This window comes from Hippoglossus stenolepis, chromosome 10 (assembly GCF_022539355.2).
Source record: "Hippoglossus stenolepis isolate QCI-W04-F060 chromosome 10, HSTE1.2, whole genome shotgun sequence".
NCBI lineage: Eukaryota > Metazoa > Chordata > Actinopteri > Pleuronectiformes > Pleuronectidae > Hippoglossus > Hippoglossus stenolepis.
This window is the reverse complement of record NC_061492.1, coordinates 377,786-399,152: the sequence shown is the minus strand read 5'-3', so window position 1 is coordinate 399,152 and position 21,367 is coordinate 377,786. Positions and strand designations below refer to the sequence as shown.

The 21,367-nt window shown below is 47.6% G+C and overlaps 1 protein-coding gene, 1 long non-coding RNA gene and 4 other non-coding genes across 8 annotated transcripts in view; all 6 read left to right on the top strand.

Moving 5' to 3' along the window:
• Nucleotides 1–200: 200 nt before the first annotated feature.
• Nucleotides 201–986, top strand: LOC124852645. Its single transcript, XR_007033064.1, has 3 exons — nt 201–562; nt 676–740; nt 846–986. It is a non-coding gene; the product is annotated as an uncharacterized LOC124852645 (long non-coding RNA).
• Nucleotides 987–2,011: 1,025 nt separating this feature from the next.
• The window catches only part of arid4a (AT rich interactive domain 4A (RBP1-like)), a 20,222-nt gene continuing 866 nt past the window's right edge, over nt 2,012–21,367 (top strand). Inside the window, exons 1-25 of one of the 3 annotated variants that reach the window (XM_035168493.2) lie at nt 2,012–2,228; nt 3,090–3,131; nt 3,793–3,903; nt 6,303–6,368; nt 7,100–7,190; nt 7,695–7,774; nt 7,890–7,987; nt 8,143–8,275; nt 8,409–8,488; nt 8,587–8,663; nt 8,902–9,080; nt 9,155–9,227; nt 9,964–10,058; nt 10,974–11,071; nt 13,127–13,364; nt 14,167–14,375; nt 15,333–15,494; nt 15,682–15,763; nt 16,558–16,756; nt 17,368–17,430; nt 17,519–19,024; nt 19,143–19,247; nt 19,444–19,599; nt 20,111–20,257; nt 20,420–21,367. The exon at nt 20,420–21,367 is cut by the window's right edge and continues 866 nt beyond it. In XM_035168493.2, the coding sequence (XP_035024384.2) occupies nt 3,126–3,131; nt 3,793–3,903; nt 6,303–6,368; nt 7,100–7,190; nt 7,695–7,774; nt 7,890–7,987; nt 8,143–8,275; nt 8,409–8,488; nt 8,587–8,663; nt 8,902–9,080; nt 9,155–9,227; nt 9,964–10,058; nt 10,974–11,071; nt 13,127–13,364; nt 14,167–14,375; nt 15,333–15,494; nt 15,682–15,763; nt 16,558–16,756; nt 17,368–17,430; nt 17,519–19,024; nt 19,143–19,247; nt 19,444–19,599; nt 20,111–20,257; nt 20,420–20,523 (4,158 nt within the window). In that variant the 5' untranslated portion in view covers nt 2,012–2,228; nt 3,090–3,125 and the 3' untranslated portion in view covers nt 20,524–21,367. The remainder of the gene's footprint in view (nt 2,229–3,089; nt 3,132–3,792; nt 3,904–6,302; nt 6,369–7,099; nt 7,191–7,694; nt 7,775–7,889; nt 7,988–8,142; nt 8,276–8,408; nt 8,489–8,586; nt 8,664–8,901; nt 9,081–9,154; nt 9,228–9,963; nt 10,059–10,973; nt 11,072–13,126; nt 13,365–14,166; nt 14,376–15,332; nt 15,495–15,681; nt 15,764–16,557; nt 16,757–17,367; nt 17,431–17,518; nt 19,025–19,142; nt 19,248–19,443; nt 19,600–20,110; nt 20,258–20,419) is intronic. The other 2 variants (XM_035168494.2, XM_035168495.2) reach the window with 2 other exon arrangements.
• LOC118117145 lies at nt 4,764–4,849 on the top strand. Its single transcript, XR_007034334.1, has one exon. It is a non-coding gene; the product is annotated as a small nucleolar RNA SNORD53/SNORD92 (small nucleolar RNA).
• LOC118117089 lies at nt 7,535–7,615 on the top strand. The gene has a single exon (XR_004697726.1). It is a non-coding gene; the product is annotated as a small nucleolar RNA SNORD53/SNORD92 (small nucleolar RNA).
• LOC118117144 lies at nt 10,803–10,882 on the top strand. The gene has a single exon (XR_004697771.1). It is a non-coding gene; the product is annotated as a small nucleolar RNA SNORD53/SNORD92 (small nucleolar RNA).
• On the top strand, nt 15,810–15,887 carry LOC118117096. Its single transcript, XR_004697732.1, has one exon. It is a non-coding gene; the product is annotated as a small nucleolar RNA SNORD53/SNORD92 (small nucleolar RNA).

The window sequence follows — 21,367 nt, the reverse complement described above, 5'->3', positions numbered from 1 at the left end:
TCAGATGATGGTGATCTGGGAACTAGGGCCGCACGATATATGGAGAATTCATCGTCATCGCGATATCAACATGCACGATATATCGCAGAAGTCTGCTTGAACTGGTTTGTCTGTTGGTGCAGCGCGAATGACCGAGCCAGAGCGGAGCAGTAAATCACTGACGACAATGGAAATGATGCTTTTCAAATAGACCATAAAGCACTGGATGTATTGGGTGGTGGTTACCACAGTGTGACTGACAGCTAGTACCGTCCAATGGGTGCAGGTGTAGGTGGGCGTGCAGGGTCCTCTCAGTCAGGCTCCACCCCCCGCTCCTCTAAATATGGTCACGGTGGGTTGATATTTGACCTTGAGACGTTGGTGATGCAGCAGAATCGTTCCTGTCATCAGAGTTTCACATGCATGTCAGAGCTGTTTCAGCTCCAATAACGACACGTGTGTTTTATTCTATTTTCACTGCCCGTCTCTGAATCTGTCATGTTTAATTTTTCCAGAATCTACATCGTTCATGACGAAGTGAAGGACAAAGCGTTTGAGCTGGAGCTCAGCTGGGTCGGAGAAAGTAAGAACCAATCAGTGTTCTGCTTTTCTTCTCCTTGTACTGATCCGTCCATTTGTCTGTCGTTCCTCCATCGTCTCTCCACTTATTGTTTATTTTCCTCCTCTCCCCTCCAGTCACAAATGGACGTCACGAGCTGGTACCTAAAGATGTTCGAGAGGAAGCAGAGAAATACGCCAAGGTGAGCAGGTCACTCCTGTGTCCACCTGCACCATCAGCTCCACCCATCCATTCTCATGTTTGATCAGTTTCTTCAGTCGTGTGATTCTGGTGTTTGTCTTCTCAGGATTCTTTAGAGGAGGACGACGACTCTGATGAAGACAACATGTAAACCCCCTCGTCCCTGCCGACATCTCGGACTCTGCCCTCAATCTTTTATATTGTCCACCTTTGATTTGAGAAAAATAAATAAAGTCTGAAAACAGTTGAACAGTTTCTTTGCTTCTGTCGGACTGACTCTCTCTTGTTAACTTGTAAAGCAGCTAGTAGCTGTTTAGAAAGGTGCTATATGAATAAAGTTTATTATTATTGTGACAGATTACTTTCACTGTGCAGGGTTAGTACTTGGTCCCTGACTGCAGGTACCCACCTCAGACCACAGCCTCTGAGCTGTTTCATCATCAATGTGGCTGCTTCCATATCAGTAGAATATCCTCCAGTCATTTCAAAAGGTGAAGCCATGTGATGCCCTCTGACCCGCATCATGTGACTCCGTCCACTCGGACTCCGCCTCCACTCAGACCTTTACATGATGTCCACCAAGTCAAGTCCTAAGGATCTGAGTGTGAATGTTGTGGTTCGTGGACATATTTCGTCTCAGCCCTCAAAGTGTCTGTGCACGCCCCTGCCCCGCACTGAGGGGCCACGTGTCTCTGTTATAAATCACCTCCATGTTCCCGCAGAGGAAAACGACATCTATGGCTCTGACGTCACCGTGATCCTTTTACGTAAAAGCGTGGAGGTCCCGCCCCCTGATCTTAACTTGTTCCGGATCAGAAATAAAACCGTGAAGAACGTGAGTCTCACGCACGGTCCCACGTCATTAAAGTGCGTGAGAGTCCAGTGATGGTTTCACCTCATGTCACGTGACAGACACCGCGTGTTTCAGAAACTTCGCAGTTTGACGTGTTCCCTGGAGCCGGTGACGTCACAGACCCGTAGAACCCGTGCAGGTTTTATGAATGAACGGATGATGTCACATGTTGTTCACATGTTGGTCACATGTTGGTCACGATGATCGGCGACATTTTAACTCTCAGTGTTTTGAATGGAGTTTGGTGCGCGAGTTCCCAGCACGTATAGGGGCGGGGCTTCCGACAGACAAGGAAGCCCGTTTAGCCAATAGCGACGCGTCGTTCCTGGGAAAACACGAGCGAGGCCAATTGTGAGCTCCAGTGGGCGGGTTTTCTTTCAAGCTCTCCTCTGATTGGATGACCCCGCAGCCGATGCCGTCATTTCCCTTGTGGCGCCGGGTTCGTATCGACAAATAGCGACACCAGAAGAGGAATGTCCAATTAGAATCGAGGATTATTTCGACCAATCAGATTTCTTTTGTGCAACGACCGCTGTGGCCGCAGCCAATCACGTGTGAGGAAACAGAGCCGAGCTCAACAGCTTGTTGTTCGTGGATCGTCTCTGAGCTCGAGAGGAAGCAGCCGCGGCCGCGACCGTGAGTAGAAACCCGGAGATTCTCCACAACACACGGTACCGAGAACCGGCGGAAACAAACGGTCCGCCGGGGCCGGGGCCGGGCGGGTGTCCGCGGGAGGTCGAGCCGAGCGCAGCGCGTTGAGCGGCGGGTGTTTGAGTGGAGAAATGTGAAGCTGCTCCGCCTTTGTGGAAGCGACACTTATTAAATAAATAACTTTGGTTCTGATTCGGTTCATAGAAACTTGGTTTGCCCGCCACACGGCGCTGACGCGTCCGGTGACCGGGTCCTGTCCTCGGGGAGCAACGGTTCAAATCACCGCAGGATCCAAACTGCTCGTTCCGTCGCTAGTTAGCCAAGTGGCTAAATTTAGCTCCGGAGCGAAGAGTGGAGCCGCCGCTCGCTCCTCCGCTCTCCCCGCGGCAAACAGCCGTTGTTTGGGTGCAGTTGGTGTCGTGGCTCGGTGGTGTCGCGGTGACCGGGACTCTCTCCCAGCAACTGGCGGCTAGCGGCCGTTTGAGGGGAAGGTAAAGTTAGCCGAGCTAGCCGAGCTGACATGGCGAGCAGTGATGGCGACGTGACTCAGAGGAGCTGGGAGCGGAGCGGGAAGGACAGCCCCGGCTCGTCCGGAGCTGCTTCCGCCCCGCGTCCCTCCTGCGAGCCGCCGACCTGTCGCCTCCGGCCCGGAGGAAGCGGCTCCACGTTCAGTCCCAGTGACGGTGGTTCTCCGGGTTCGAGGAGCTGTCGGTGCCACATATGAGATCCGGGCTGGGAGGAGGGGGGGGCTGCACCGAGAAGAATGCCTGAGCTAGCAGAAGTCAGAGGCTAGTTGTTAGCTTAGCATCATGAAACAACACTGAACAGCTGCTGTTTGTCTTGCAGTGATCGTCAGAGTCGAGCTGGACTCAAACAGTGAAGATGAAGGTGAGTGTTGGAGACAGCTGCTTCACTTCTACATGTCTGGATTCACACTGTCACATCAAACATCATCTTCATCATCCTAAACAGGCCGGAGACACACAACTCTTCATCAGCTGCTCGTGGAAGTTTAGTTTAAATCCTCCCACTTCCTCACGGTGAAGATCTGAGGCTGTTCCTGGTCTCATGTGGATCTAAATCAGTATTTAGGTTTTTTAGATCAGATAAAACAAGCTTCTGGAATATCTCAACTTGTTATTGTTTTCAACATTTTATACAGCGAACCACGTCCCAGAAAATAATCTGCAGGTCTAATGACTTAAAGCTGAAACCCTTAAAAGCTGTTTCCAGTCATGAACTTTTCTTTCACTTATCAACAATATCTGTTGTAGATATGATGTAATCCTGCAAACTAACTAACGCAGATGAAAACAGAACCTGGCTGCAGGTAATAACTGTCAGTACCAGTCGGGGGATCATGGGTCATTTTAGCGATGTGGCTGTGATACTGAGAAGTGTGAAAGTTTGTATGGACCTCAAATAGAAAACATTCCTTGGTTTAGGTGAGTCAGACCATACACCAGCAGTGTTGGCCTGTCTCCGCTGTGAAGCTAATGTTCCTCAGAGGGAGGTGTGTGTCCTGATGTTGCCGATGTGTGTGTTTCAGGCAGCAGACGAGCCTGCTCACCTGACGGTGGGGACGGACGTCAGTGCAAAGTACAGAGGAGCCTTCTGCGAGGCCAAGATCAAGACTGTGAAACGCATGGTGAAGGTCAAGGTAAGACACAGAGGCACCAGGTTGACGCGCAGACAGGAAGTCCACGTTTGGACCAGAGCAGTTTGTCTGAGTCCTCTGTCACAGAAAAAAGCTACACCTGATCACAGTGGCATCTCCATTTGGGCTGCACGATTCATTTAATCAGGATTACGCCTTCCCACGATTATGAAGTCAAAGTAAGCGTTTAGGGTTTCTGGTATAACAACAGTATCTCCTTGAATCAAAGTCAGGCTACGTACTCAACTAAATACCAGTCGTTGCCCCGGCAGCTTCAGGATCAGGGCAGACGCACAATATAGGTCCGGTATCCATGTACCGTTCTGTGTTACCCTGCTGCATGTCCTCACTCCCCCGCCTACCTGCGCTTTCTTTACACATTAACGATAAACACCATCACTAATCAGAAGCTATTAGGACACGTACAGTACTGCAGTTCACTTGGTGTTTGTTTGATTCTCACGAGAGTTTATGAAACATGTATTCAAACACTTTAGTCAGGCACGTTTTGCGTGCGTCTGCCACACACAACGCGAGAAGTGACGTGCACAACCAGGACCGCAGGGTCAAAGTGACTGGAACGACTGATTCATGATCCGACATCAGCTCCACCCTTTGTTTTATCATCAGAGCAGTTGACATGATTTGTTGATTGATGAACTAAAGAAAGTTTCTAAATTGGCCTGGATTCTAAACTCAAGATTGTTGGCTTGGTCGCAAATGATCAATTCAAAGTCATTTGCAGATGTGAGGTTAGTTCACCGGTGGTTCTGCGTAAGCTTCACATGTTTCAGATGGCGGCCATTAGAACGTGGCCATTCCTCTGAGATGCAGCCTGCACGCGTCCTGATTGGCTGTTGGGGGAGGAATGATGATGCTGAGAAATGGTTTCGCTCAATGAGCTGATGATATCATGTGATGTCACATTTTCTCTTGGCTGTCTGACCAATCCCCTGCCAGGTGAACCTCGGCTGACTGTGAAGATGGAGTTAATGTAAATTTAACACCAGGCGATTAGATTGATATCAGGTGTTCTCCTGCTTTATATTTTCCGTTGACCTCACCTGTCGACCTGGATGTAAGTGCCTCCACTCGTTCAGCTCTTCACTTTGGTTTGTCTGTTACTGAAAAGAAAATGGCTGCTGCTGTAGAGGTGCGAGGTAACGAACCCGGGACAACAGCGGTGATGACACCGCTCAGTTCACGAGACGCGTGTCGGCTCTTCACTGTTGAGTTCAGACTTTCACTGCTCTGCTTAAAGGTGTGTGCAGTGTTTCCACTTAATGGCGACTGTGTCGGGACAAATGAGACGATGGCGGTGTTTTTTCATAATGATTCAACATTTAATTAGATTAGTTTTCTGAGTTTGTGTTTTCCGCTGTCACTCTGTCACAAAGCGTCGCTAACACTTCCTGTCAGTAACAGTTCCACCTCGTCGTCCCCGCTCTGACTCTTCACCATCACTGTTCCTCCTTCAGAGGAGTTTCTGTTACTAAGCAACCAGCTGCAGAGACAATCTACTTCCTGTTTACTCTGTATTTATATCAGCTGGTCGTGTCTGGACGAGCACTCAAAGCGTTTTACAGCTCAGTCCAAACACACAGTGCTTCTGTCTGTAGCTTTGACTGTCAGTCATCCATCTCATTCACACAGAGCCATCAGAAGCTGTTTGGGTTTCAATGTCTTGCCCAATGACACTTTGGCATGTGGACCAGATTAGTTGGGAATCAAACCACTTACCCCCGAGTAGTGGACGACCCACTCTATCTCCTGAGCCACAGCCACTCCAATTGTTCATGTGATTGGTCATGTGATGTGTTTTCAGGTGTGTTGTTGACGGAGATGGTTGTTTTAAAATGAGGTGTTGGTGTGAATGCAGCCTCTGTTATCAATCAATCACATGTTATTAGTCTCATATTCCCAGTTTGTCTCATATTCCCAGTTTGTCTCATAGTTGTTAACAAGGAGCAACTTCCTCTGTTCTTAACTCAACTAGAGTCAAATAGAAAGTTAGTGATCAGTGAATAAAGCTCAGTCCCATGTGAGGATCCTCTCCCAGGACACAAGTCCAACAGATGCTGATGGACCTGAACACATCAACACAACAACAGGATTCACTACATGAGAAGAACCAGTTTGTAACTTCATGTTTAAAGTGTTTCTACAGAATGTGTGATGGAGATGAATCAGTCATCAGACAGAAAAGGAATCAGCTGTTTTTCTAATCCTCTTTGGATTCTGAACAGTTTGAAAATTGGGCTTAGTGAAAATGTTAACGTGTGAAATAAAATTAGTCCAGTCATTGAAGAACAACACATCAGCATGTCCACATGTATCACGGTTCAACAGTCCACATGCAGGTGAAGCTGTCTCCCTTCATCACGCTCCTTTCTCTTCTCCAGGTGACTCTCAAAGGGGAAAGTACGTCCCAGGTGGTGCAGGACGACCAGGTGAAAGGAACTCTGAAGGTAAGAGGATCAAGTGTCCGATGTTGAGGATTCTTTAAATGTTTGAGCAGCGTCGTCACATGGTTCATCACGTTACCAGATGTTTACAGCTGTTCACTGACTGTTCTATTCTGGATTTGACTTTTAAATGATAGGCCTCAAGAACATTTTTTTATATCTCCCCCTCTATGTATCATTTTATTATTTTCCATTTCTTTAAACCGTAGATGCCACACACAGTCAGGGGGGGGGTGAGGGGGAATCCAGGATTTTAAAAAAAAACCTCTTTCTATAACATTGTGAGAGATTTTTAACATTTTCACTGATTTATCAGAGAACAATTCATCAATCTAGATGAAAACAATCTGACATATTTACAGGACTGATACTTATGAGCTTTGTGTGATTTGATCCAATTTAAAAAATCAGGTTCTAGAGAATTAAAATGTGGTTTCATAAGGACACTGTTGGTGGAGCTCTTGCTGTCTCGTTGCATTCATACATAAACTTTCAGGAAAATGTCCGGACTTCAGTGCAGCTCTGAAAACTGCTTCAGTTTTGCGTCACCTTGTTTTTTTATTGGTTTTTCATTTAACTTGAGTTTCGTTTCATACAAATGTCCGAACCCTTTCAGACGAAGGAGCTGTGGTTCCTGACTCGTAGATGTGTCCATACGAGCGGCTCTGGTGAAGACCATTGTATTAACGTTTGCCTTAAATAAACAGTTAATGAACGACGTGTCTGTGCTTCAGGTGGGCTCCACTGTGGAGGTGAAGACCAACGAGGGTTTATCCAGCGAGGCCATCATCAGTAAACTGACAGACGCCAGTCTCTACACTGTGGGTGAGTCTCTGATCCAGTCTGCTGATTGGTCTACGCTGCTCCCATTGGGGCTCGTACTCCTCTCTGATTGGTTCATAGCGGGTTTTTGAAAACAGTGAGATCACATTGAAAATCTCATTTCACCTTCATTTACCACAAAGATGTAAGTGAACTGTTGCATGTATTTAGGAGCGTGTGCTCCTCACAGAGCTGCTTACACTAGTACACAAATAAATATTTAATATAGTGACATTGAAATCAACCAGTCATCACAGTCCTTTTTATTTTGGTATCACAGTGATTGGCTGTCTGAAAGTGTTGTGATTGGTTGGATGAGTGCAGACGTCCTAATTGGCTGTTGGGGGGAGGAGTGATGATGCTGAGAAAAGGTTTCGCTCAACGAGCTGATGATCATGTGATGTCACATCTCTTGGCTGTCTGACCAATCCCCGGCCAGGGTAACTGGCCACTGAGTGTGAACAGGCTCCTGTGAGACTCTGGTGACTCGGTGTGTCTGTGTTCCAGTGTTTGATGACGGAGATGAGAAGACGCTGCGTCGTACGTCCCTGTGTCTGAAGGGGGAGAGACATTTTGCAGAGAGTGAGGTGAGTCCCACTCAGACGGAGGGATTACTTGTCAGGCCTGTGTCCTTCCACCAGGATTAAACAATCTAAATCTTTCTTAGTGTTATTTAAATACATGTATTCATCGTGCCCCCAGACATTGGACCAGCTGCCTCTAACAAACCCGGAGCATTTCGGAACTCCGGTCATCAACAAGAAGTCCAACCGTGGTGGACGTCGTTCTTCCCAGGCTGCGTGAGTTTATTTTTACATATTGTTGCTGCGGTCGTCATTGTTTCCAATGTGATGATCGTCTTTATATACATGTATGTTCAGTTATATAAAGCTGCTGCACCCGACTGTCTAACTGGAGATATCTCGCTCTCGCTCTCGCTCTCGCTATGTCTCAGTGCTGATGAGGAGAATGAGTCTTCGTCCAGTGAGGATGAGGAGGACGACAAGAGGAGGCTTAATGATGAGCTGCTGGGAAAAGTCTGCAGCATCGAGAACGAGGAGGAGCCAAGCAGCTGGTACCTGGCTCTGGTAAACACGCCTCCACCTGTCTGTCACATGAGCACACACACGCCTCCACCTGTCTGTCACATGAGCACACACACGCCTCCACCTGTCTGTCACATGAGCACACTCTGACTGCAGGTGTGTGTCTGTCCTGCAGGTGGTGTCTCCGAGCTGTAACGATGAGCTTGTGGTGAAGAAGGATCAGTGTCTGGTCCGATCGTTCAATGACTCCAAGTTGTGAGTTCACTTGTTCTTATGTATTATTAATATTATTATTGATCTTTGATCAGAAACTGATCCGCTCTCTCTCTCCCTCCTGCTGTTCTGTCCGTCAGCCACACGGTGGCTAGGAGACACGTCCACCCTGTCAACTCCATCAGCATCGCCAAGTCTGAGTTGTCCAACCGGAGAGGTGAGACACTACAACCCCCACAATGCACCTGGGCACTGGGCTCAGCCAGAGCTCAGTGCTGCTTCTTCTGTCTGTCTTTTTTTTCAACTGCTCCTCCTCCTCTTTTCTGTCCTCCCCCCTCCTGTCCTGCTCTCCCCTCTCTTCTTCCTCCTCCTTACACGCCTTCCTCCCCTCCATCCCATGTTTTCTGTCCCTTCTCCTCCCCCTATCCTTTAACCTTCTCCTCCCTGTCCTGTAGGTCTAGAAGCAGCCCAGATGTTCTTGAGGAGTAGGGAGGTTCCAGATGTGTGGAAGATGGACATGAGTCAGATCCTGGACTCGTCCTCCAGTGACGATGAGGACGAAGAAGAGAAGGAGAGCGAGGAGGAGGACAACGACGAAGATGAGAAGAAAAAGAAGAAGCACATAAAAGAGGAGGTGAGAGTCTGATGATGCTGACGACTGACGCTGCTGTGGGGGTCAGATTCTAACCTCCCTGTGTTTGTGTGCAGCCGGAGGAGGAGCCTGACCCGGAGGAGAGGGACCACTTCCTGCAACAGCTCTACAAGTTCATGGAGGACAGAGGTGAGTCCACACAAGAGTCGCTTTAGAGTCACTGTCACAAAACACCACGGCGATTGTTACAGTTTGTGTTCATGTTTTAAAATTCAGTTTGAACAAATGATTGGTGAAGGTGGGACGACTGAAGTGTGTCATCGAACCCGGACCCAGACTGGGAGGCCGAAACAAAGTGTACCATCATTAAGACTCTGAATAAAACTCTGAGGAGCTGAAAGAATTATCAAAGTTTACAAAAACTTTCTCAGCCTCTTAAGCAAATAGAGACGTGAAATAAAATCAAATTTAAACGTTTGGCTTTAATTGTACATTTTTTTATTTTCTCTAAACGTTTTATTAAACCAACAAAGCGGCAAACTCAACAATTCTTCCTCCTCCTGAGTCTTGGTCAGCAGGAACAATGTCTGGGTCTGAATCTTTATTCTTATTTTGTTAATGAAACTCTGCTAATATCGCTCCACTCACTTAGATCATCAGCCATCGTTTGAAACACCACTTGCATTCAAACTTTATTTCCCACAATGCATTTCAGCAAATCACAATATGAGTCACATGTTTTAAACTGTCTTAAAGGTATATACTTGCATATGTTGCATCAGGTCTAAAAGGGTTAAAGGACAGTTTCAGCAAAACACGAGCAGATTGACCTCATCACGTGGTTCTCAGACCCTTGGACATTAATGCACCTGTAGAACCACGTCCTTCATGGCTAACAACATCTGGTTCTGTGTCTGTCTGACAGGAACTCCTATCAACAAACCTCCTGTGTTGGGCTACAAGGACCTGAACCTCTTTAAGCTTTTCAGACTGGTCTATCACCTGGGAGGCTGCCACAAGGTGAGGACTGTCCACCTGTCTGTCTGTCCCTTATCGGCCCTTATCACCAAAAGCTCTGGAACCTCCTCGTCTTTCCAAGTTGACATCTTCGTCTTCTACGTGTACGGCTCCTCTTCTTCATCCTGAGATATTTGTGTTCTTCCAGTTTCACGTCACGTGTTAGAAACCTCATCAACACGTCCACTCGCTCACTGGGAAGCTTCCACACATTGTCCTGCTGTTTCCTCACATGGACTCACTCTGACATGTTACACACATTTTACTAGGAGGCTGCAGGAGAAGATCCAGAACATGTCCAGAGACACTGACTCAGACATTTGTTCTCACAGACAGAACCTGCAGAACATGTGAGGAACACGTCAGGAACACGTCTGTGGTTCAATTCAGATCTGAAAGATATCCATAAACTGAGGGCAGGGTGGAGTTTGTATTAAAAGTCTAATGGACATTGAATCAGTCAAATACCGTCAGCTGTCCAAGTGCAGGTCTGAAAGGATTTAGATTCTGATTTTCACTTATTATAGCATATATTCTGTCCTCTGTGTTTCTGTTATACTAATATATGTTTCTCTTAACACTGATACATGACCTGTAACTGTCATTTTGTATTTTATACCACACATACCTTTCATTAATGTATTGATATGTTGTACGTGCAGTTAATACATTAACAGCCAAATCTGTGTGTGACCACAGCTTCAGGTTCTTTAGGGAGCTCAGTGGGTCATGTGACCTGCTGATGACCAGGTGTGATGATGCAGAGAAAGGTTTCGCACACTGGACTGAAGTCCTGTGATGTCACTTCCTCTTGGCTGTCTGACCAAAGCTTGACGAGCTTCACTGTCCAATCAGCTGATGAGAAACAAACATCTGGATGTGACACAGCTCTGATCTGTGTGTGTCTGTGTGTGTTAGATTGAGTCTGGGACGGTGTGGAAGCAGGTCTACATGGATCTGGGGATCCCCATCCTGAACTCTGCTGCATCCTACAACGTCAAGACGGCCTACAGGAAGTAAGAGAACACCTGCTTCCTCACATCAGCTCACTGTCACATGGTTTAAGTCTCCGTGCTGGCGACACTTAGTGGCCGGAGGAATTATGTTTTCAAGTTGTCCGTCGGTCTCATTCTTGTGAACACAATATCTTAAGAACGCCTTGTGGGAACTTCTTAAAATTTGGTACCAACGTTCAACTGGATTCACAGATTGCAGAGGTCAAAGATTATGGTGACCTCGTATTATTGTGTATGTAAAACCTCAGGAACACCTGGAGCGAATGAAACTGACAGGCGATAAATCTTAGCAAGATCACAAGAGCTTTTATCGTTTTTTCCAGTGTCGTGACAAAATGTTGACCTCAGGGTGGCGCTCAAAGAAAAAGCAGAGGAGCTGGTTTCTTTATCTCAGTAGTAGGAGGAGCAGGAGCGAAAAGGTCTGATCAGATTCTTTTCAACTGTGACCCAGATCATAACCATGTGTGTTCTCACATTATTATTATTATTATGTATGTGATGTGATCAGGACTCACTGGTCCGTTCTGCCCCAGAGTCCCTGTCACTTGCCATCATTATCAGACACATAAATTCGCATGACATTCCCATGTGCAGATAGTCTGCTGACACGTGACCCTGCCACAGACGTGTGTCGTGACCAATGGATCCCAGTCATCCTGGAAAAGAAACGTTTCCCTCTCGTACTTTCTAGGAAACTGACATGGGTTCAACATTGGAACGTTGGCAGGGAGGTTAAACACCCACCACGGTAACGGTGGGTCGGCAGATGCTGGGTGATGAATTAGACACGGAGTCTTTACTTAAAGAAGCTGCAAACTGTATCTCCTGACTCACCCACCCTCGTGTTTGACGATGCTCATTGAAGAAAACAAGGAACTTTGACCAGTGCATCACCTACCCAATTCTGGACCAGTGCTATGGTTCTATTGAGGGAGCTTAAGGCCCCCCCCCCTGGTTGGAGGGGCAGCTCATCCCTGAAGGGCAAAGTCCTCACGAAGCAGAATAAAACCTGGAGTGATGAAAACCGAAAGTCTTACTGGACAAAGAGTCGGGCTGAGAGGTCGACCTTTCGGCCGAATTTAATAAAAAAAGGAGAAAGTAAAATTAGGAGAAGTTTGAAAGAGAATCTGTGTTCCGCCTGAGATGGTCCAACAACTAATGTTGGTTCTAAACACAAAAGCAACTGTAAAGTGGTTCTTGATGGTCTCGAATCTGACAAACAACTGGCTCAGGAGTTTGATACGTTTTATCTTAGGTTGGACACAATGGATTTGAGTTAGGACATTTTAGGACTGAAAAACAATGTGTCTTGCTCTGGTCCCATCACATTTGATGTACATGCTGTGGTTAATTCCTTCAAACAGTCCTAAGCTAAGAAAAGCCCAGGGCCTGATAATATAAACAGCTTCCTGCTTTCCTCTAGTTCAGAACAACTAGCCCCCATCCTCTAGCACATTTTCAGTTGTCAACCAACCAACACAACGCTGCCAAATAGCCGGAAGCAGTCCCTACCTATCCCAGTGGCCAAAACTAATCACCCCAAGGTTTTTAATGGTTTTAGGCCAGTAGCACTGACTTCCCCAATTATGAAGTCCTTTGAAAAACTGCTTAAAGGGATAGTTCACCCAGAAATGAAAATTCACTCATTATTTAGTCACCCCTATGCCGATGGGGGTGAAGTGTTCAACTCAGAATTATTTCAATCTATTGGGCCACTCGCACCCAACACATTGTGGTTCACAGAGAGTGAAAGATGAGTTGTGCAGCTGAAACTGTGGACGTTGATCATTTTATGGACGGTTGTGCAACAGCAGACTGCAAATAGCGCCGCAAGAACCGAGTTCAATATCTTGTATATCAAGAGTTGTGAAACGTGTTTTGGTTCCTTATGAAACGTTGGTGGGACAAATTGGAACGTAGCGGCCCGCCACAGCCGAGATAATGAATGGGAAACATGCAGGTGTCTTTTGGAGTGTGACGTAACGTTTTTAAAGGATCTTTTCTCATCCGTCATTCTCCTGGTTTTCTGAGTGGTTTAACTCTTCTAATTCTCAGGTACCTGTACGGGTTCGAGGAGTACTGCCGGTCCGCCTCCATCGCCTTCAGGACCATCCATCACAACAACCCCCGCCCTCCCACCACACCAGCCAACCAGAAGACAGCAGGGGTGGAGCCCACAGAGCCCCCCACGCAACATGTGAAGGCGGAGCCTGTTGACGACAAGGGGGAGGAGGCCGAGTCGGACAGTGCGAGCGAGAAGGAGGAGATGAAGGAGCCTCAGTCGTCACCAAGGGTGAGACTGAAAATGCACTTACATGAAATATAAGAAAGCTTTGAAACTCTGTCCCAACCTTTGACGTAAAATCTTTCTCAGTAACGTGAAATATTCACCGAGCAACAAGTTTGCAAAAGATCTTAAGTTTTTTATTAAAAGTTAAAACTGTGTTTTTAACACATTGAGATTTAGATGCTGATTCCGGAGTGATGGTCAGAATGTGATGTGTTTTGACGGAGCTGCTACTGAGGCTTCAAGTGCCTGAACGTTCTTCCTTGTGTTTAATGGGGTTTGACCAACCAGTTTATCGGTGTAAGTGCCACCTACTGGACTGGAGTGTGGAGCAGCAGAACGTCTCTGTCCTCTACCTCATGTTGGACGCTTGTCATGATGTCATTGCATTTTGTTACGTGTGGTACAAAAGGAGTTGATCGTGCACAGTGGCTCTGGAGAACGGTCGAGAAAATGCTCATATCTCAAAAACTCAAAAAAGTGAATAAATTGTAAAAGGTGAGATTTTTGTAACTTTTTATAGTTTATAAGATAATTTTAAAACTTTTATCAATTATTTTGGTTTATAGACTTACAGAACCTTTTAGCTGAGATTCTACAGATTTTAGAGATAAGAAGCATTGGAAGATTTTCCAAAAAGTGACATCACAGGAAGAAAGAATACCTTCATATACGATGGAGGAACATTTCTACTGCCGAGTTCAGAGTTGCTGCTTGTGACCGCATCTGAAGAAATCCCAGGTTCAAGTTTAACCCTGTTTTAGAATTCAAACTCAACTCCACAGACTGAAAGCAGTGTCTGTTTCAGGGGAGGAGGAGGTGTGTGGGCACTCAGCTGAAAGCAGATAGAGAGTCGTCCTCCAGGCCGGCGAAAAGAGGAGAGAACAGCGAGGAGCAGAGGGAGGTGAGGAGACGCAGCAACAGAAGAATGGACGACTTCGAGAAAGGCTCTGAGGACGAGGATGAGGACGAGGACGATGAGGATGAGGATGAGCTGGAGAGGAGGAGAGGAGCCAGGTGAGACTGAAACGTGATATAATAATAAAGATACAGAACCTCGTGTTTTGATGGCGTGTAATCAAACCTTGACGCCACGCCACGGTCACAAAAATCGATCTTTGAGGTAGGTTTTTATCTCCGTCTTGTTGAGATGACACTCATCTCAATTTGAAGTTGATCTGATGAAAGCCCTGGGACAAGTTCGTCAAAGTAAAAATGTGAAAAATGGCCACTAAATGCAAAATGGCGGGCTTCCTGTTGCTTTTTTCAAAGTGCACCTCTAGACTTTTTTGTTTGTCTGGTCATGATACACCTGTGTATCGATCTTTGTGAAGATCGGTCAATGTGAACGCGTTCCAGGGGGCGCTGTTGAGCCATTTTGCCACGCCCATTTAAAATTAATCCAGAATACGTACATTTTCACCACTTTCTAATTTTCTGCAAAGTTTGGTAAGAATTTCAGCATGTTGAAGCTTCAAAAAGCCAATTCGTTTGCCTGAAAAAAATAAATAATAATAATCCTTACAATTTCAATAGGGCCTCCCGCTGTCTCCTGCTGTTCGCTGCTCGGGCCCTAATAATCATGGCTCCTTTAGGTGAGGCGGTTCCCTTAATGCCTCTGTGAACGGAGAATACTGGTATCAACAGTTTGTGATTGAAGAAATGTTGTAGAGTTGAGAAATTATTTTTCTTGGACTCAAAAATCCATTCGTGATCCCTTTCTTTAGTTTCTCCCGGACACAGTGACCTCGCTGTCAGGTGTGGTTACAGGTGTATCACAACACCTTCATGACCACACCTTCAGCTGATCCTGGCTGTGGACGCAGGTTAAAGCCGCCTGCTGTTAAGTTACTCTTTAAGTAAATGTACTTTATTACTTTCCACCCATGGTTTGATACAGGTTGTTGAAGGATGAAGCCTCAGAGACAATTCAGGTGCTTCAACACTAAGACTGATCCTTTGTTTCTGTGTCAGGAGTGAGGATGATGAGGATGGAGACTCTGTGACGGGGACGAAGGTCAGGGTGAAGTACGGCAGAGGAAAAACTCAGAAAATCTACGAAGCTCACATCAAGAAGACGGACCTAGACAACGGAGAACAGTTCTACCTGGTTCACTACTACGGCTGGAACGTCAGGTCAGTGTGGGTCAGAGACGGTTGAATCCTCAAGTAGTGAGGGAGACATCAATATAAAGACGGTCACCGACTGTATCGTCTGTACATGTCCGGTCTGCTAACATGGAGGAGGCGTCGCTTGTTTCTGTAACTTTGTCTGATTAGTTGTGCACGTCAGCAGTGTGAGACAGATGTTTCTGCTCCGCAGGTACGACGAGTGGGTGAAGGCCGAAAGGATCATCTGGCCCGTGGAGAAAGGAACAAAGAAGAGACAGAGGAAGAAGGTGAAGGTGAGATTCCCTTGAGCTCAGCGTGGTTATGTAAACTGCCGATGGCCAGGCGTGATGATGCTGAGAGTTTCTGCTTGCTGGACTGAAGTCCTGTGATGTCACATCCTCTTGGCTGTCTGACCAGAGACTGACAAGCTTAATTGTCCAATCAGCAGCAGGGAGACGGGGGGGGGTAACTCCAGGTTAAAGAACGTCCTCTGGTGCGTTTCAGGACGGACAGCAGCGGTGTCACAGAACTGCTTTGTGAGTTTTTAACGCTCATTTACACTCGGCGTTCGATTCGTCACAAACTGTCTCACAACCTCAAAAAATATTAATAATTAAATACTGACAATGTTTTTAAATGCAACCTGACAGTTACGTTTACATAAGTTGTGTAACCATCAGTTGCTTATTCTTTATTGTAACATTTCAACCATGACAATGTCCAGGCTTGGATGCCTCAACTGTCAACATTGAAATGTTCACTGGGGACGGACATGATGACGCCCTCTGTCCTCCACAGTGCAACACGACCGTAGGACATTCAAACATTTATCATATTTTAGAAAGAAGAAAAAATTGAAATCCTCACTGGAACCAGGAAATATTTTAAACAATCAATCATCAAAATAAATCTCTTGATGGACTAATCCTCGGCGCTACATGATACCACCATGAAAAATATGACCACACCTGGTCTCTATAATCAAACCGCTTCAAACTGATCATGTGACGCCCGCTGCTGATTACGTGTCTGCTTGTGTTGCTCAAGTTGACTCAATGCTGCGTGGTAACGAAAACTGTTTCCTCAGCAGAACAAAGACGAGGTGGAGAAAGATGAAGAGAAGCCAGCGGTGAAGCCAGCGGGGGCGAAGCGAGGTCGTCCTCAGATAAGAACCACACCAACCAGCTCTGCCGGTCGCAGCGTCTCAAAGACGCCAAGCAGCGAAGGTCGATCCAACGGCAAGAGCAGCAGAACCGAGACGTCGTCCAGCTTGGCCAACGGAGACAGTAAGACACACTAAGGCATTTTAGAACTCGTCACTGTTGGTATAGTTCCGCCTGGCGTCCACACGACTCCTGAGTTTACTAAATGTTCTGTATTTATACAGATCTTTTCTAATCTTGATGACAGTACAGTTTTATTGCCATTCACACCACAGTGCATACGGGCAGCACTTATTTTTCCTGAGGGGCCATTTGGGGTTCAGTATCTTGCCTAAGGACGCATCAGCATGCAGGTGGGCAAGACTGGGATCGAACCGCCGATCTCTATCCCCTCAACCACAGCCTCCCACTTACAGCACCTAGTATTCCCAGGCTGTCTCCCATCCAAGTACTAACCAGGCCCTACCCTGCTTAGCTTCCCGATCGGTTCAGCGTGGTTTGGCCGTAAGTTCGAGACTCGTTTCACTTTGAAAACTCTGGGGTTGTGTTGTAGGACGAACAGAAACCGAGACTTTTGTAAACGATGACTCAGACGTTCTCTTCCTGATTGGTTCTTATCGGTCACATGACTCAACTACCAGCAGTGAATACAAAGCGTGAACACTTCCTGTCAGTAACAGTTCCTCCTGGTGGTGAAAAGTGTGTGTGTCCTCTGACGTGTCGTCTCTCTGCAGGTACTCCTCGCAGGAGAACCAGGAGAACGTCGGGCATGTACGACTCGGACAGAGCGTCCATCGGTGAGAACGACGGCGAACCTGCTGCTTTTCATTTTCGATCCAGTTGAATCACTGATGACTTAACCAATCCACTCCTCTCTTCCTGCAGAGGATTCTGGGAACTCTTCCGACGACAGCGAATCAGAAGACCCGCCTGATAAACAGCCATCCCCTTGGCGAGGGAGAACTGAAGCCCCGCCCTACCAGGAGGAGGAGCAACAGGAGGAGGAAGAGGAAACGAGTGAGGTCGCTAACATCTCAATGCCTACTTATGACGATGACGCTGTCACCATGGCAACAGCAAGTCATTCACCTGCCACTGCCGCAGCATGTCCCAGCATGTCTGGGAAAGTGCTGAGCCAATCAGAGGATGAGGAGGAGGCAGTGCAGGGGGAGGAGCCTCCAGTTGAAGTCACCATGATGCCAGTTCCCCTGGACAACGAGAGCAAAACGTTGTTGGTGCAGAAAACGTCTCCTGGACAGGAAGTGGTCATCAAGTCATCTCCCGACAGGATGTCTCCTCCCCCTGACAAGAACAAAACGTCTCCTGAGAAGCAGTTCTCCCCCCTACCTGCTGCAGAGGAGGGGGACAGGTGCACTCCTCTGTCCTCCCCCAGGGTCAAAGGCCGGCGGGCCAACCTTAGAGAGACAGGCTCTGAAACTCCTCCCAGAATCCCCCTCTGCACTCCCAGCCCTGCCCTCAGTCCCTCCCACACTGCAGCACTCTCTTCTCCTCCTCGCAGCGTCCTAAAGAGACAGGACGAGCCCATGGTGGTCCTCCATTGTCTCACCACAGAGCATCTCCCCCCTGAGTCTCCCACCATGGACTCGGACACTGACTCTGCCACTGAGGAGGAGGAGGAGGAGGAGGAGGAGGCGGGTTTACCTGAGGAAAGGAGCAGCGTGGCGCTTAAACGTAAAGCAGCAGAGCAGAGAGCAGCAGAGAAGAAGCTCCGCCCAGACAGGAAGCAGGAGGAGGCAGCCTCCCCCAAAACCCCCGCCCCCACACCCAAGGTGGCGTCCGGAGCTTCACCCAAAACCGTCTCCTCCCCGCTCCACCAAGAGAGGAGGAGTGAGGGGGTGATGAAAACAGAGGAATCACCCTGTCCCAGAGAGGAGACACAGAAGGAGGTATCAGGTGGAGCCATGAAGGAGCAAGAGATGCATGCTGGGACACCTCCCCTTGCCCCAGAGGCTTTGGGTCCCTCCCCCGCTGAGGAGCTGGAGCCGCAGATCGGTCCTGAGGCGCTCGTCTGCCACGAGGTGGACCTGGACGACCCCGACGACAAGGAGAAGCCCGTCTCCTCCTCAGAGCACCTCCTCCTGATGATAAGGGAGCAGCAACAAGCTCCGCCCCCGCTGTCTCACCTCCACCAAGCTTCCCACCCTACCCCACACTCACCTCACCTCCCCCAGCCTCAGGTCAGGCCCTTCCTCACTGCCGCTGCTCCCAGCTCCACCCCCTCCTCCGAGGAACTGCGCCCGACCAGGAGCGCCACAGAGGACGATGGGGGAGGAGTGGGGGGGGAACAGGAGGGCGACTCCAGTCCTGGGTTTGACGGCAGCAGCTCCTCCTCCACCTCCCTGCTGTCACTGCAGGAGAACAAGGACCGAGGTAAGACCACAGCTTGGGTTTGTTTAAACTCTGTCGACACAACACAACCCTGCAGCCTGATTGGTTCACTATATTTGTGGTGGTGAGGAAGTAACCGTGTGACCTTTGACCCCCTCAGGTCAGAAGAGGGCGATGGACTGTAACTCCAGCCCGTCGGCCAAGAAACAGAAACGCAACCAGAAACGACCAAACACGCCTGGGAAGGTGGAGAAGAACGGAGCAGGTGAGCCGCGTGATGTGAGATGATGTCACTGGCAGGTGGCGCCCAGATTTCTGGTGGTGACGTCATCGGTCATCTCAGAGTCACATCATATCGTTGACACGTTGAATTACTCATCACCTTGACGACGGCTTGTCCACGTTGTGTTTGAGATGAGTTGATGGTTTAATTTCTCGAACTCTCCTCTCTCACCTTCCAGGGCACAGCAGCGACAGCGAGGACCAGTCTCGTCTGTCGTCTCTGTCCAAGTCTCAGAAGTCTCGGTGTCCTGGTTTGTCGTCTCCGTCTTCTCTCAGCAAAGACAAACCCAACTTCCCGTCATCTCAGAGAACGTACAAGTGGACGCTCCAGCTCGGTAAACTCACCAGGGGGTTGGGGTTCGCCACACATTCACACCACGTGCTCGTTTCGTGTCAACAGAAAACTCCTCGATTGTCATGAGAATTTAATGCTTAGTTTTATTTTTGTTTGGCTTCTGAACTTTGAATTCTCAGGAGCATTTTCTTTCTGTTCACTTTAAGTTTTTCTTTTCAGCACGACGTTGCCTCAGTGACGGTTCAGTTATGTTTTCAGGTCGTTCGTAAACGTTCACTCAAAGATGAAAGGTCAGAGTTCAGAGGTTTGACCTTGAACTCTTTAGTCACCTTGTGAACATATCATCCAAACAACTTAATATCTCAAGGATGAACTGATTCGATTTCAGAGGTCAAAGGTCACGGCCTCATCGTGGATGTATAATGTCAGGAACATCTGAAGTGTTGGTGGAGGCCTAGTCACATGTGGACCTGGACTGGTTAATCTACCTGAATGTGGAGACACAGAATTGTGATGAAGAAATAACCGTGTCTCTTCTTCCTCCTCCTCAGATGAGCTGGACAACATGTCGAGCACAGAGAGGATCTCCTTCCTGCAGGACAAGCTGCAGGAGATCAGAAAGTACTACATGACCCTGAAGTCAGAGGTCGCCTCCATCGACAGACGCAGGAAGAGGCTAAAAAAGAAGGAGAGAGAGGGTAGGAGCTGCACAGTCGATTCAGCTGCTTTTATTTTGAAAGAACAGGAGCTGCAGCGGACTGTGCTCAGTGACAGGAAGTTAAAACTTGTTAATGAATCTGTTGTGTACGTCCACTCTTGACTGACTTCCTGTCGTGTGGTGAAATCTTTGTCTCTTTCAGTGTCAAACACGACGGCGTCGACCTCGTCGGGTTCCTCAGACACAGGTATGAGTCCGTCCTCGGCCTCGCCCACTCAGAACACCGTTGCTGTGGAGTGCAGGTGATGACACGCCCACTCAAGCTCCACCCAACCACCATATTCCCATTTTCCTCGTCCCCGCCGACTGCAGCCACAGACTCCACCCACTCCGCCAGCAGAGGACATGATGGGTGAAATGAGGTTTAAAACCTCCAGGTGAGAGCTCATCGACTGCAGCAGTGGCTGATGGGAACGCCGTCACTCCTTCAAATATGGTGGTGTGTGGGGGAGGGGCTTCTCCAACTTGATCTTAGCCCCACCCCCTCACCTATGGACTTCCTGTTCAGAGACAAATGCAACAGAAAAATCAGCTCGTCGTCTGTTAAGCCGCCACAGAGCACTTCTCTTTCCTTCCTCCTTTCCTTCCTTCCTCCCTCAGTACCTCAGCTCAGCGTCTCTGAATTTCAGAATAATGTGACAGGTTTTTTTGGGGGGTTCCTACAGGTGGGAACAGGAAGAGGAAACAGATTCCTGAAGCAGCACAGTTCATTATGCAATTTTTTGGGGTGGAATAAATTTTTTTTTAACTGAAGATATTATTTATTTAAACCAAAAACGACTTTCCCAACTTCCTGCTGAGTGTTTTTGATCTTTTTATACGAAATCAGAGCTTTTATTTTGGTAAAAACAGACCAACAAAAACTTCAAAAAGTTTCAGACGTCACAGCGAGAGAGAAAAGAGACGATCGAGCAAAGCGTCGTGTTGTTTGGAGGATCTTTACTGCGCAGGGAAAAATAAATGAAATGGTATATTAAAAAAAAGATAATCCACATTTGATGTTTCAAATGTAACAAATGAGATTTTAAAGGTGATTTCGAGCCAGAATGTTTGTTTAATTTCATCACTTTGATTTGAAAGTTGTAATTAT